This window comes from Phyllobates terribilis, unplaced genomic scaffold (assembly GCF_046119375.1).
Source record: "Phyllobates terribilis strain yellow unplaced genomic scaffold, ASM4611937v1 Scaffold_10__3_contigs__length_209671492, whole genome shotgun sequence".
NCBI classification, from domain to species: domain Eukaryota; kingdom Metazoa; phylum Chordata; class Amphibia; order Anura; family Dendrobatidae; genus Phyllobates; species Phyllobates terribilis.
This window is the reverse complement of record NW_027362770.1, coordinates 143,600,658-143,617,016: the sequence shown is the minus strand read 5'-3', so window position 1 is coordinate 143,617,016 and position 16,359 is coordinate 143,600,658. Positions and strand designations below refer to the sequence as shown.

Genomic DNA, 16,359 nt, shown 5'->3' with positions numbered 1-16,359 from the left:
ATTTTTATACCCTGATTTTGTATGCCTCTCATTATTTTTTTAGACCTTCTTTATTTTTTTAATATAAATTATATTATTTTTTATTTTGTCATTTTCATTTTCAGGTCAACATTAATTATTTCTTAATTATTTTACTCTTTAACGTGGTATTTTATTATAGCAATTTAAGAAAAAAAATGTTGTGTATTTTTTGTCTATTTTAATACATTATAACGTATTTTTTAAGTTATTTATTTTTTTACCCTATTTAACTTTTTCTATAACTGATGTCCTATTTGCATACCTTATTTCATTTTTATATCTTAACTTTTTTGTCTGTTATACTACTTTTTTTAGATCTTATTTTTTTATATAAATTATATCATTTTTCATTTTGTCATTTTCAAGTCCGTAGTAACTATTTAATTATTCTACTCTTTAAAGTGTTATTTTATTATGCCAATTAATGAAAAAATATATATATATTTTGATTTATTTTTTTTGGTGTATTTTTGTCTTTTTTAGTACATCATAACATATTTTTTTAAGTTATTCATTTTTTTACCCTACTTAACTTTTTTATTAAAATATAATTTATTTTCTACTTTCATACCTTATTTCATTTTTATATCTTGATTTTTTTATATCTTTATTTTTTTATATAAATTATATAATTTTTTTATTGGTCATTTTCAGGTTTATATTAACTATTCCTTAATTATTGTGCTCTTCAACACTATGTGCGCATGATGCAGATTTGAAGCAGAAATTTCCTGAGAGTTTTTACCTCTCCCTGGCAGAAAAAATGCATGCGGATTTACATGCGTATTTGACGCGTTATTTGGTGGAACATTGCTTAGACCCTTGGATTAAGAACTGGGGTGAGTATATTGGTTCATTTAAATGATTAAAGAATGTGTCTGTTGTATTTCAAATAAAGTGTTTACTCTGTGTCTGTGTGTTTATTTAACTCTTTACTTTACTTTAATTAAGTTTGGTCATGAAAAGGTCTGATTGACACCTTGTCATAACCAAACAAAAGATCTAGGTGTCAACTAGTCCCATTCACCCAATCTTCATTAGCATTCCTATTCATGTAATTTATGCGACTGCTGTGAGCTGCTAATTTTAGCCTGGGAAGGTGCCATTTGCAAAATTTTCCCTGGCCATAATTAACATCTCGCAGCTGGTTTGTTAGCCGCTACGTCCCTCCAATCAGCACTCAGCAGCGCTTTCGACACAACGTATTTATGTTGCATCCACAACGCGGTGTTCTAATGCCACACTTTTGTAGTCAATACATGTGAATCCACTGCATATAATGACACTTCAATTGGTCAAAATCTGCAGCGGAGACTAGCGTGTCTGCTACAGAAATTGACATGCTGCGGGTGAGTTTGGGTATGTGACCACAGTCAGGAACTGCTGCAGATTTGACGCTGCGTGTTTATACAGCGTCAAACCCGCAGCGTCCAGATGTTACAGCATCGTGGATGGGATCTCTAGAAATCCCATGTCCACTCTGCGTGCATCAGAGGCTGCGAATCACCCGTGGACATTGACATGCGGTGCGTCTTTCAGGACCACACCATGTCAAATTCTCTTGCGGAGTGACCACTAGAAGTATTGAATATGGTAAATCTGCATGGTTCAGTGAACACATGTGGATTTACCTGCGATCAATAGAATACAAGGTTTTGGACGCAGCAAAAATTTGCGTCCAAAGCACTGCTACATTCGGATCGTGGGCACAGAGCCTAAAAATTTTTTAAAAAATGGAGTGGGCTCCCGCGTCATTTTTATAACTAACAGAGGGAAAGCCGACTGCTGGGGGCTGATATTAGTAGCCGGGGAAGGGGCTATTAGCCAACAATGTTTCCTGGCTATTAATATCAGCCCACAGCTGTTTGTTTAGCCTTTACTGGCTAGATTACAGGGGGATCCCAGAAAAAAATTGACGTGGGGTCCCCCTATAAAATCTAACCAGCAAAGGCTAAACTAGACAGCTGCGGGCTGATATTAATAGCCATGGAAGGGGCCATTGATACTAGCCCCCTCCGCGGCTATTAATATCAGCCCTCAGCAGTCCCAGAAATGAACCATCCATAAGATGCGCCAAATCTGGTGCTTAGCCTCGCTCTTCCCACTGCCCTGTAGTGGTGGCAGTGGGGTAATGGGGTTGGGGTTCACGTCAGCTTTGTATTGGCGGCTGATGTGAAACCCAGGTTAGTAATGGAGGGCGTCTATAAGACTAACCGTGTGGTAAAATAGTCACCGCCTTTTCAATAAAAACACGTCCAGAATAAAGTATTTTAATGAAGTAAAAAACACACTTTTTTAAAAAAAATTTATTGTACACCTCCGCGAAACCCTCGATCTCCTGAAAAAACGTAAAATAACAAACAACAATATTCCTCACCTGTCCGCGGTCAATGATGCAGTCCACGTACCGCTAACGAGTGTCCGACGACGATCTGGGTCACTTCTACAGCTGTGGCATCAGCCATCACTGATGTCACAGCTGTAGAATACAGCACTGTATACTGACAGGGGTGTAAATTCACTCCTGTCAGTATACATGCTGCAGGAGGTCACTGGGGCTCATCATAGATGGAATTTACGTAAAATTAAAAAATGTTTCTAGAATTGTTTGCAGGTTATGAAATAAAAACCGAAATCTGATGAATAAAACTTTTATTTTTTCAATAGTAATAATTTTGAAGTGACAAATCTTAAGAAAAAACATCAACTGATGGGAACATGGTGATATTATTTGTTTTTCATGTACCGATTATTATTATTTTGTAGAGACGGCTTTCTCTAGAAACCTTTTGTTAATGGAGATGGGTTGTACAGTCGATGGTTTTACCAAGAAATAAATATTTAAAATAGTTTAATAAAGCACACAATTTTTCCTAGCATGAAAGGGAATATGTAAGCAGGTCAGTTATATAATCTGAGAGCAGCATGATGTAGGGGCAGAGACCCTGATTCCTGTCATGTGTCACTTACTAGGCTGTGTGTTGCTGTTTCAATAAAATCAGTGTTTTATCAACAGGAGATTATCACTACAGGACTGGGTGTCTCGTGTCTTCTAGTCAACAGGACTGTGTAACCCCGCCCCCACCAGCATGTCCTTTATATACAGCGTTTCTGCAGCGTTTCCCGGCCATTGACTTTAATTGAACCGCAGCAAATCCGCAGGTATAATATTTATAACTGCAGATTTGCTGCGGTTCAATTAAAGTCAATAGGAACGCTGCGGAAACGCTGCGAGTGGTACCCGGGTGGACTACTACTCTCCTTATCCGACCGCTGCTCCCGCTGATAACAGCGAGAGCGGCGCGGCTGAGGGGAGTAGTAGTGTCCTCAGCCGAGCCAGGACTGCGCGCGAAAAAGAAAAGAAAAAAAAAGTAGAAAAAAACCCCAAAACCTTATGCTCACCTGTCCGACAGCTCCGGTCCTCGTGATGTCCCCCGGCGATGTCTTCAGCCCAGCGGTACACTGCCGGGAGCGTGCTCGCTCCCAGCAGTGTACTGCACTGCCAGGATCAGATCAGCTGAGAGTTCACTTGACCTCACTTTTCGGCACCGGTGCAGCGTGGGAACATTCTGAAGAATGTTCCCACCAGTACTGGTGCTGAGGTCACTGGGGCTGATCAGCTGATCTTCAGCTGATGAACCCCAGTAACCTCACTCCTGCAGCAGCAATGTACACTGACATGAGTGATTTTACACTCCTGTCAGTACACATTGCTGTCTTTTACGGCAGTGAGATCAGTGATTGCTGATGTCACTGCTGTAGAAGTGACACAGATCGCCGAGGGATAATCGTGACGGCGGTATTCGTGGACTATGTCGTGACGGCGGACAGTTGAGGGATATGGTTGTCTTTTATTTTACTTTTTTTTTCAGGAGACGAAGGTTTCAGGGACTGAGCGTACAATAACATTTTTTTTAAAACCGTGTGTTTTTTATTTAATTAAAATACTTTATTCTGGCCGTGTATTTATTGAAAAAGCAGCAAAAACTTTACTATGCGGTTAGTAATGGAGGTGTCTTATATACCGTGATCGTGGCCACGTACCCAAGCTCACCCTCAGCATGTCAATTTCTGTAGCGGACAAGCCAGTCTCCGCTGCAGATTTTGACCGATTTAAGTGTCATTATAAGCGGTGGATTCAAATGTACCGACAACAAAACTGCAGCGCTAGAACATCGCATTTTGGACGCAGCAAAAATACGCTGCATCCAAAGCGCTGCTTGTTGCTTTTCGTGGGGACGTAGCGGCTAACGAAACAGCTGTGAGCTGTTAATAACAGCCAGGGACAATGTTTGCCTAATGGCACCTTCCTAGGCTAAAAATAGTAGCTCACAGCTGCCCCAGAAATTACATGAATGGAAATGCTAATGAAGATTGGGTGAATAGGATTAGCTGACACCTAGCTACTTGGTTTGGTCATGAGAAGGTGTCAATCAGACCCTTTCATCACCAAACCTAGTTAAAGTAAAGTAAAGAGTTAAATAAAAAAAAAAGACACAGAGCAAACACTTTATTTGAAATACAACAGACACATTCTTTAAACATTTAAATTAACCAATATACTCACCCCAGCTCTGACGGCAATCCAAGAGTTAAAGCAATGTTCCACCAAAATAACTTTATTAAACTCCAAAAAGCATTTATTGATGTATAAAAACTCTTAAAAAAACGCTTAAAAAATCACGTCAAAAACACTTTTTTTGCAGCGTTTTTCCTGCCAAGGAGATGCAGAAATTTCTGCTTCAAATCCTGAACATGTGCACATAGCCTAAGAACATGCAATTTTGTGCAATTCACTATATATACAGTCCTGCTCATCATTATTGGCACCCATGAAGGTTAAGTACATAATGTGGAATATCTCCTGATGATAATGAACCAAGTGAAACAGTTTTTTTGCAGAGCCCTCGTGTTAAATACAAAAGAGCAAATGCTAAAAATAATTTAAAACAAAAAATAATGGAAGGGCAAAATAGAAAAACCTAAAGCTTGCTGTGTCACTGGTATTGGCACCCTTTACATTAATTTAGTATGGAAACACATTTTGACTCGCCTGTGGTAAATCACAAAAGAGATTCACCTGTGATTAATTGTCGGTGCCCATGTGACATGAATTAGCCAATGAATGATGACTTCAGTGTTTTAAAAAGTCACATGGTAGGCCTTGTTCCTTTGTCATAATGGTGATGACAAAGGAGCTGCCTGAGGACATCATAAGTGCTATTATTAGCAAACACAAGACTTCCAAAGGGTATAAGGCCATCTCCAAAGACCTTGGTATCCCAGTTTCAACAGTGCACAATGTTATTAGAAGTTTGCCAAGCATGGAAACGTCAAGAACCTCCCTGGACGTGGAGGAAAGAGGAAAATTTACAAGAGATGTCTTCAAAGATTGGTGTGAATAGTGGAAAAAATATCATGTCAAACATCCAAAGACCTGAAGGCCAATCTGGAACAGTTTGGGGTCATGGTTTCAACAACTACTAAACGCCGCGCACTAAACCAAGCAGAGTTTTATGGGCGAAGACCAAGGAAGAAAACATTGCTGAAGAAAAGACATAAAAACTGATCTTTGCCAAAGAGTACCTTGACAAACCACAGTCCTTCTGGGAAAATGTTCTGTGGACAGATGAAACAAAAATATGTAATGAGTCCTGACCTCAATCCCATTGAAAATCTTTGGGGTGAGCTGAAATCTGCCATTGGGAAAAAGAACCCTGCAAACATTCAAGATCTTGAACAAACTGCAAAGGAAGAATGGGAGAAAAATCCAGCTGAGAAGTACAAGAAGCTTATAGATGGCTACAAGAAATGTTTGGAGGCGGTCATCAATGCAAAAGGGTGGGCAACCAAGTATTAATTAGGGGTGCTAGATTTCACTGAATGAAATATTCCAGCTGCAAATCTTTATACATTACATAGTGGCATGCATTGAGAACAGTAAAACATAAAAATGATCAATGTAAATCAAAATTAATATCACATGGAAGTCTGGATTTGGACGGATACTCAAAATCAAAGTAGTAAATCAAATTACAGGCTGTTCCAACTTCAGTGGCGATGCCTCAAGACAAGGAAATGTGGCTCAGTATTGTGTGTGGCCTCCACGTGCCTGTATGACCTCCCTACAACGCCTGGGCATGCTCCTGATGAGGTTGCGGATGGTCTCCTATGGGATCTCCTACCAGACCTGGATTAAAGCATCAGTGAACTCCTGGACAGTCTGTGGTGCAACGTGACGTTGGTGGATGGAGCGAGACATGATGTCCCAGATGTGCTCAATCGGATTCAGGTCTGGGGAACGGGCGGGCCAGTCCATAGCTTCAATGCCTTCATCTTGCAGGAACTGCTGACAAACTCCAGCCACATGAGGCCTAGCATTGTCCTGCATCAGAAGGAACCCAGGGCCCACTGCACCTACAATGGGTCTGAGGATCTCATCTCCATACCTAATGGCAGTCAGGGTACCTCTGGCGAGCACATGGAGGCCCTCCAAAGTAATGCCCCCCTCCACACCATTACTGAACCACTGTCAAACCGCTCATGCTGGAGGATACTGCAGGCAGCAGAAAGTTCTCCACCGCCTCTTCAGACTCTGTCACGTGCTCAGTGTGAACCTGCTCTCATCCATGAAGGGCACAGGGCACCAATGTCGAATCTGCTAATCTTGGTGTTCTCTGGCAAACGCCAACAGCCCTGCACGGTGTTGGGCTGTAAGCCCAACACCCACTTGTGGACATGGGCCCTCATACCACCCTCAGGAAGTCTGTTTCTGACAGTTTGAGCAGACACATGGATGTTATTGGCCTGCTGGAGGACATTTTGCTGGGCTCTGGCACTGCTCCTCCTGTTCCTCCTTGCACAAAGGAGGAGGTAGCTGTCCTGCTGCTGGGTTGCTGCCCTCCTACGGCCCTGTCCACATCTCCTGGTGTACTGGCCTGTCTCCTGGTATCTGCTCTATGTTCTGGACACTGTGCTGACAGACACAGCTACCCTTCTTGCTATAGCTCGCATTGATGTGTCATCCTGGATGAGCTGCACCACCTGAGCAACTTCTGTGGGTTGCAGACACCGCCTCATGCTACTGTAACTCTAGGGGTGAGAGCAATCACAAAATGCAAAAGTGACCAAGACCACAGCCAAAAAGGACGAGGACAGAAAAATGGTCTGTGGTCACCACCTGCAGAACCACTCCTTTATAGGGGGTATCTTGCTGTTTGCCTATCGTTTCTACCAGTTGTCTGTTCCATTTGCACAACAGCAGGAGAAATGATTCACAATCAGTGTTGCTTCATAACTGGACAGGTAGATTTCACAGAAGTGTTATTGACTTGGAGTTACATTGTGTAGTTTAAGTGTTTCTTTTATTTTTTGAGTGGTGTATATATATATATGGCCTAGAAAGCATTATGGCCAGAAAACCATAGTGGAAATTCCATGCGTTTATTATATGATTTGAAGAGTCTTTGATGCTTTTTTTATGCTTTTATGGTACAACCCCATTTTGATCTCAATGGAGAACAAGTGCAGTAAAAACTATGAAAAAACTGACATTCTGAGTTAAAAAAAAAGCACCACGGGTCAAAAATGAATGGAAAAAATGTAATTTAAATGTAATTTTTAGAATTCTCATTCTTTTTTGCTATTACTGTAAAAAAACGCATATAAAAATGCTATCTGTGAACAAGGCCTAAGACTATTTTCCCTGGCATTTGACACAAGCTGGTTTTAATTTCTGAAAAAAATCTGCATAATTATTTCCAAATTATGATAGCAGTAGTTAGTTCAGCAGATGGAGCTGATGTTCAATAACGGGGTTAATATAAGTTTATGTTCCCTTATAAAATATGTACACTGCAAACCGATCAATACTGTGTCTGATAGCAAAAGTAACCCGTTCTTTACTTGCACCAAAAAAGGAAAGTCAGTTTTGATTAAAACTTACTGGGTTCTGCTGGTCTCAAAGGAGCCGTTCAGGCCTAATAATCCATGTTTGGATATCTGGACTACATAAATACAGTGGGTAAGGAAAGACCCCTTTAAATTTTTCACTCTTTGTTTCATTGCAGCCATTTGGTAAATTCTAAAAAGTTCATTTTTTTTCTCATTAAAGTCCACTCTGCACCCCATCTTGACAGAAAAAAAAACAGAAATGTAGACATTTTTGCAAATTTATTAAAAAAGAAAAACTGAAATATCACATGGTCATAAGTATTCAGACCCTTTGCTCAGTATTGAGTAGAAGCACTCTTTTGAGCGAGTACAGCCATGAGTCTTCTTGGGAATGATGCAACAAGTTTTTCACACCTGGATTTGGGGATCCTCTGCCAGTTCCATCAGGTTGGATGGTGAACAGATGATGTCAGGGGAGACAAGGCTCAGACAGACTGAATTCAATTGCTCCATCCTTTGGTTCTCTCGACAGATGATGTCAGGGGAGACAAGGCTCAGGCAGACTGAATTCAATTGCTCCATCCTTTTGTTCTCGCGGCAGATGATGTCAGGGGAGACAAGGCTCAGGCAGACTGAATTCAATCGCCCCATCCTTGTGTTCTCTCGACAGATGATATCAGGGGAGACAAGGCTCAGGCAGACTGAATTCAATTGCTCCATCCTTTTGTTCTCGCGGCAGATGATGTCAGGGGAGACAAGGCTCAGGCAGACTGAATTCAATCGCCCCATCCTTGTGTTCTCGACAGATGATATCAGGGGAGACAAGGATCAGGCAGACTGAATTCAATCGCTCCATCCTTTTGTTCTCGCGGCAGATGATGTCAAGGGAGACAAGGCTCAGGCAGACTGAATTCAATTGCTCCATCCTTTTGTTCTCGCGGCAGATGATGTCAGAGGAGACAAGGCTCAGACAGACTGAATTTAATCGCCCCATCCTTTTGTTCTCGCGACAGATGATGTCAGGGGAGACAAGGCTTAGGCAGACTGAATTTAATCGCCCCATCCTTTTGCTCTCTTGACAGATGATGTCAGAGGAGACAAGGCTCAGGCAGACTGAATTTAATCGCCCCATCCTTTTGTTCTCGCGACAGATGATGTCAGGGGAGACAAGACTCAGACAGACTGAATTTAATCGTCCCATCCTTTTGCTCTCTTGACAGATGATGTCAGAGGAGACAAGGCTCAGGCATACTGAATTTAATCGCCCCATCCTTTTGTTCTCGCGACACATGATGTAAGTGGATACAAGGCTCAGACAGACTGAATTTCATCGTCCCATCCTTTTGTTCTCTTGACAGATGATGTCAGAGGAGACAAGGCTCAGGCAGACTGAATTTAATCGCCCCATCCTTTTGTTCTCTCGACAGATGATGTCAGGAGAGACAAGGCTCAGGAAGACTGAATTTAATCGCCCCATCCTTTTGTTCTTCAGGCAGCTAAGCTGCTGCCAGATGAGTCTTCAAAGGATCGGACAGTTTGTTCTCCTGCCATATAATCTGCTGCTGGAGGTGTCAGGAAGGGACTACTCTACATTGAAAAGACACATGAATGCTCGGCTAAGCCGAGATTTCATCAGGTGAAAGATATCTTGGGTGTATGGGAACCATAGCAGTGTAGACGTTTTAAAGAGTGCCAGTTAAAGATGGTGCGAGTCGAGTAGCAGGACCCAATCCAGAGACCAAGTCGGTAATCATTTGCGAACAGATGGGGCTTCCGGTGAACCACTTCCTACCCATCGACATCGCTAGTTCCTCTTTTGATTAGCCGGCCTGGATCAACGTCATCATTGCAGCGTGAAGCACATGTGACAACGTCAGTCTGGCTAATCAAAAGAAGAGCCATGGATTACTGATGTATCTGCTAGACTAGGTCCTACGAATTGATTTGTACCATGACTAGTGCCAGTAGAATGTCCCCCAAAAATCCCTAGAGTGTCATCCAGTTTTGCAAATCTGAGTGTCATAGGTTATAAAGCATTGGTAAAGTGTTATCTCTATAATGATAATGTGCACATTTTATGGGGTGTGCATTTTACAAGCTGCAAACAGTTAATTTTCTCCAAGAAATATGCCTCTTCTGCCCACGCCATGGACTAACCTACCTTAACTAGAATTTAACTTGAGTGATGATCTTATTCCTAAAGTGTTTATGATTATAATCAATTTATTGATTGGGTTCTATTATGTACTGAAGTTTAAAGTGGCCAGAATCTTTCTGTAAGAAGTAATAAAACAGTAAAGGCCTCACGAGATCGTGTATAATCTATAATATCACATATAAAACAACAGAAAATGGAAGCAATACAAAAAAAGTCATGAGATTCTATCTAGAAATTAACCTAACTTTGAAAAATCTGATTGAGATCTTGAGTGGTCATCTCAAAGAGGAGAACCTCAATTTTAGCTACCACTAAATTGAAGGGGGTGTCCACTACATTTTATTGTTTGCTAAAAATAGTCAATTTTTGTGGTCCTAAAATTAAAAAAACAACACATACTCACTTACCAGGCACCTGAAATATCTCTACACTTAATTGCCAGTGTCTTCCACAAGAGTTTGTAACTCTTTCTATGACCCCAGATGAAACGTGGCTATTGAAGCCAATCGCTGGTTGCTCGTAGGATGCAGGGATCAACTGACGCAGCCTACTGGAAGAGGAAGCTGGAGACTGGTGGTATAACACCGATAACAGTATGGAAGAGTGGTGGGGGTCCAGTAGGTTAGTATGTGTTTTTTTTATTCTAGGACTGACCATGGACTTAAATTTAAATTAATCAAATGTAGTGGAAAACCCCTACGCAACAGGTCTGGCTTCTCTCACCCTTATCAAATTAGCTGATATCATTGGCAGAAGCAATGGCCATCCCCTAATGTTTTATAAGGATTCGCCTCGTTCTCAAGAGTTGGATACTGGCTCTCCAATATGGGACATGGATGCTATTTCAAATTCAGTACCCTGTTTATGACATCTATTGACAAAATTGTTGGCACCTTTCCAAAATTGTGGGTAAACAACTTTCAAGTATGCAATGCTTGTTCCAACTCACCTGTGGCAAGTAACAGGTGTGGGCAATATGAAAATCATACCTGAAACCAGATTAAAAGTGGAGAAGTTGTATTGTGTGTCTGTGTGTGCCACACTAAGAATGGAGAACAGAAATAGGAGAAGAGAACTGTCTGAGGACTTGAGAACCAAAATTGTTGAAAAATATCAACAATCTCAAGGTTACAAGTCCATCTCCAGAGATCTTCATGTTCCTTTGTCCAGGGGGCGCAACATGATCAAGAAGTTTACAACCCATGACATTGTAGTTAATCTCTCTGGATGTGGACGGCAGAGAAAAATTGATAGTCCGGATAAGCAGCCCCAATCAAGTTCCAAAGAAATTCAAGCTGTCCTGCAGGCTCAGGGTCCATCAGTGTCAGCGCAAACTATCCGTTGACATTTGAATGAAATGAAACGCTATGGCAGGAGACCCAAGAGAACCCCACTGCTGACAAAGAGACATAAAAAAAGCTAGAGTGCAGTTTGTCAAAATGTACGTGAGTAAGCCAAAATACTTCTGGGAAAGCGTCTTGTGGACAGAAGAGACCAAGATAAAGCTTTTTGGTAAAGCACATCATTCTACTGTTTACTAAAAACGGAATGAGGCCTATAAAGAAAAGAACACAGTACCTACAGTCAAATATGGTGGAAGTTCAAAGATGTTTTGGGGTTGTTTTGCTGCCTCTGGCACTGGGTGCCTTGACTGTGTGCAAGGCATCATTAAATCTGAAGATTACCCATGGATTTTGGGTCACAATTAAGTAGTGCCAGCATCAGAAAGCTGGGTTTCCGTCCTAGATCATGGGTCTTCCAGCACCCAGAAATGAATGGAAATAAAGCGCTGGGGAGTTTAGAATTGGCAGCAATGAGTCCAGATCTAAATCCCATTGATCACCTGTGGAGAGATCTTAAAATTGCTGTTGGGAGAAGGCGCCTTCACATATGAGAGACCTGGAGCAGTTTCCAAAAATAGAGTGGTCCAAAATTCCAGTTGGGAGGTGTAAGAAGCTGATGGTTATAGGAAGCGATTGATTGCAGTTATTTATTCCAAAGGGTGGCAACCAAATATTAAGTTGAGGGTGCCAACAATTTTGTCCGGCCCATTTTTGGGGTTTTGCGTGAAATTATGTCAAATTTGCCTTTTTTCCTGTGTTGTTCCAGAACACCCAAAGGAAATAAGCATGTGTATAACAAAACATGTGTAACTGCAATAATTTTCTGGATCAATTTCAAGGGTACCAACACTTTCGGCCCATGACTTTATCTTAATTACTTCCTTCAACTAGAGGCTCTCAACATCCAAAATCAACAAATCTATGGCTCTCCTTGCTATGAATTGATGTCGCTTGATTATGAGGACTCCATATTGTCACTTATTCCTTGAAATAATATGTCAAATACGGAGTGAACGATAAGATTTGAATTAAGAGATTCCTTTTGAAATTGTCATTTTATCGGAGATGCCGTCGTTCTGGGAATTCAATCACGCTGACAACCTGCTTTATAAACCTCCATCGCTCTGTGTAATTTAAGAGAACTTGAAGTAGACTCTCTAGGGTCTTAAAAAAAAAAACTCCGCTCCTTCTACAAGGAATTACGATGTTGCTTCAGTTACAGGAACATCGTACACCAGATAACTATTTCGTACTAAGTTGCCCGTTGTTACCATGACTACAAGCGCGAAAGAGCGGCCACTATCCTCGCATTTTGTGAGATTTAGCAGCCAAACACTAGTAAATCCGGAGGATCACTGTCGTAATGGAAACGATTAGCTAGCTGGATTGTTTTATTTATTTTTTTATAATTTTTTAGATTATTTTTATAATTATGAGATGCTGTGATTTGGGTATATTTATATAATTATTTTAAAAGGAGCTTTTCAGCATTTTTACGTTGATGGCTGATCCTTAAAGGGGTTGTCCGTCTTAGGCTACAAGTCTGCAGTTACACTATGCGACTGCAGATTTGTGAATCCTCACATCGAGTGCACTGTGAAGATTCTCCGGTGCCAGGAGCGGCCGTCATGGGACTGCAAGTATGCGATTTGCATACTCCCGGTCACATTCCGACTAGACGTGTCCAGTCTCAATACACTTACATTGAGCAAGGCCACATACGTCTAGTCGGCATGTGACCACAAGTATGCAAATCACGCCGGCAATGGAGAATCCTCGCAGTGCGCACTGTGTGAGGATTTACAAGTCTTCAGTCATAGAGTGAGTACAGACTTGTAGCCTAAGGCTGGACAACTCCTTTAATATAGGTAATAAATATCAGATCAGTGGCAGTCTGATATCTGCCACCCCAACCAATCAGCTGTCAGCAGGTCCTGCGGCGGCCGGATTTACACAGTGAACAGAGTAGGAATACCACAGCTCCGTACAATGTGTAGTGGCCATTCTCAGGTACTGCACTTCTACTCCTATGTACGTACTGCCACTATGGGAGCTGCTGCTGTCAGACCCCACCGATCTTGTATTTATGACCTACTTTAAGAATAGGCCATCAATATCAAAGTCATGGACAACTTCAAAAACTATATAAAATAAAAAAAATTACAGTTTTATAACACACTGTGGGGCAGAACACTGTTTTTGTTATGCACAGTAACTAATTTCAGCACAACTATTATTTTCCTTGAGCAATTTAAAAAATTAAAGCTAAGCGCTGATTGCTTGCTAAGGGTTAAAAAGACAATTTTTATTTTAGACACTTCTGATACATGACACCATCTGTGTTCCAATTCCTTACCCTAGTTAAGATCTCTGTCTGTTGTCAGTGAATGACAACACTCTTGTTTAAATTCAAGGGGTGAAAACTGTACCAATTCAATCCTGCTGTTAACCAAGCCATGACAAAATTGCATCCAATCTCTACATACCACCATCTGCACCGCAGGTTGATTAAAGAGGACCTTTTAGTGGATTTTTAAAAATTAAACCTGAGTGCCTGCTCCAAATGCCTCTGCGTTCCACTGATTCTAGAACCGTTTTTCTTTTTCTTCTAGACCCCTCCGTTCCAAAGTTATGCCCTCCGGAAATTAAGCTGCAAATGTTCCCTTAAAGTAACTGGGCGTATGCTACAAGACTCCTCTGTGGGCGTGGCTGCATTTTGATTGGGCAGCAGCATCAGAGGAGAAAAAGCAAACGCCCACAGAGAAGTTCTGTGGTACAGAAAGTTTACACCTTTATTTCTGAGGGGCATAACTTTGGAAAGGAGGGACGCAGAGGAAAAAGAAAACCTGTTCCAGAATCAGTGGAAGAGTGGCAATTGGAATATGTATTCAGTTAAATAAAAAAAAAATACATTGAATAGTCCTTTTAATTTTCTCTACACTGATACATTGTGACAGATTTATTAAGACTCTTATTAAGCTTGATATTATAAATCTAGACCAGGCAGAAGATGTTCCAAATTTATCACTGCGACATTTGCTATATGAAATATTGGGTGTATCTTGGCTCACCTTGCAAGAGATTAGACACTTTTCTCTGTCGTACGCTATCTCTTGGTTGGCTTATTTTACGCCATTAGGGTGCAGTCAGATGACAGTATAAATCTTAAGGAGATCGGACCGCAGTGCGTGGATTGGCTGGTGGCTATCCCGAACCAATAGTGACTGCTTCATGTATTTCTATGCAGCTGTCATGCTTGGGTGGGGAGAGCCGCTGGCCAGTCCATGAACTGCATTACGATTTCAGTCCAATTTATACTGCCGTCTGACTGCACCCTTATTTTGTGGCATTAACCAATCTTCAGCAATATACAACTCAGACACTTCTAGTGAGGCATAAAAAGTGTCTAAATCCATAAATCTAGCACATAGTATGGAAGGCAATTTTTTTTTTTTTTTTGCCCAAAAAAGCAGCTCAGCTCTATTATTGTGATGAAAGTGAATGAAGCCAACTTGCAATACCATACATAACCTGTGGACAAGTGTGGTGCTGTTTCATGAAGAAACATGAGCCATGCTTCTGTAAATCTGGACAATCCCTTTAACATATGATACAGTCTTTGAAAGGACAGTTATGACTTTAAGATATTGATAAAAATGTACCTAAAACGCGCAATCTATCCGCTCCCACGACCACTTCCTTGTCATTCGCTGAAAACAGTAGTTTTCCCTTATTTGACATCACCTCCAGATTATTCCCTCGTGCCCGAATACCGTCCGATGCTGCGTAGAAAAACAAAACTAGAGTTAAATATTAAATGGTAACTACACTTTTTTTTTCATAAATTAATAGGACAAATAAAGATAAGAAACTTTGTAATATGGATAATCAGAGAAATCTGCTTTTTTTCTCCAATTATCTGACATTTTTTTTGTCTCTTGCAATGATCATTTGTGCTCAAAAATTGCTCAGATCTGTCTACAAATCTGCCTGTAAAGTGCCTATAAAAGCACATGGAGAGGGGAGGAGGGAAAAGAGAATATGCTGAGGCTTCTTATACGGAGGGATACAAGTCATATAATGGCCAGAAATGGTGTTATTCTTCTTGTATACAAATAACAGCTTACCCTGAAAGTAAACTTACTAAGTCCGTGAGCCTACTCTCATAAAAGGAGCAGACTGTTCTGACATGTCTGTGTCAGTAAGCTGTCTATTCCTCACAAAATAACAATGCTGAAGCATCTTTTCATAGAATTCCGCATTTTGATGTCCCTCAATTATTCCTCCTGGAAATGTATTGATAAATTGACACTTGAGTATTAGTGATGAGGGGGGGTGTGACACACGGCGCCTCCGCCAATCATGTTCCTGGTGTCGGTGGAGGCCGGATCTGCTCAGTTCTTGCCAGCTCCATCGACAGAATAGTGGCCGCGACTGGGTACTGCACATCCACCCATTATTGATTTGAATAGGGGGCGGATGTGCAGTACCTGGCGATAGGTCATCAATGTTTAAGTCTCGGACAACCACTTTTAGGGAGTGAGAAGAGTAAACAGACCGTTTCTCTGCTCAGTACTGCTGTATCTCATCCATGCTCCACTGTTGCTGTGTCACGCCAGGTGTGGGAAAGACTTAGTGCAACACAGAGGGAAGAGGAAAGGGAGCCCAGACACTAGGAAAAGGGGGAAGTGGAGACCTCCTAGTCTGGTCTAGTGTCACCCTGTCTCAGCTATCGTCCCTATATTGCCTCTTCACCAATCGCCGCATGCGTGCCTCGCCCTGTCTTTCCCTGGCATATGGCTAAGGCTGGGAAGGGAGGAGATGAGCACTAGTTGATCTCCACTAAACTCTATAGACAACAAGGGTAGACAAACAAGGGGAGTATTCTTAGCTTTAGACAACTCCAGACAAATGTGAACTTGGCCTCAAGCTCCAGAGAGGACG

General features: G+C 41.4%; 1 protein-coding gene across 3 annotated transcripts in view; it reads right to left on the bottom strand.

The window, feature by feature from the left end:
- The window catches only part of SGCD (sarcoglycan delta), a 1,005,043-nt gene that overhangs the window by 74,772 nt on the left and 913,912 nt on the right, over window positions 1–16,359 (bottom strand). For all 3 annotated transcript variants that reach the window (XM_073649870.1, XM_073649868.1, XM_073649871.1), the window contains one exon: window positions 15,078–15,197. In XM_073649870.1, coding sequence (XP_073505971.1) covers window positions 15,078–15,197 — 120 coding nt within the window. The remainder of the gene's footprint in view (window positions 1–15,077; window positions 15,198–16,359) is intronic.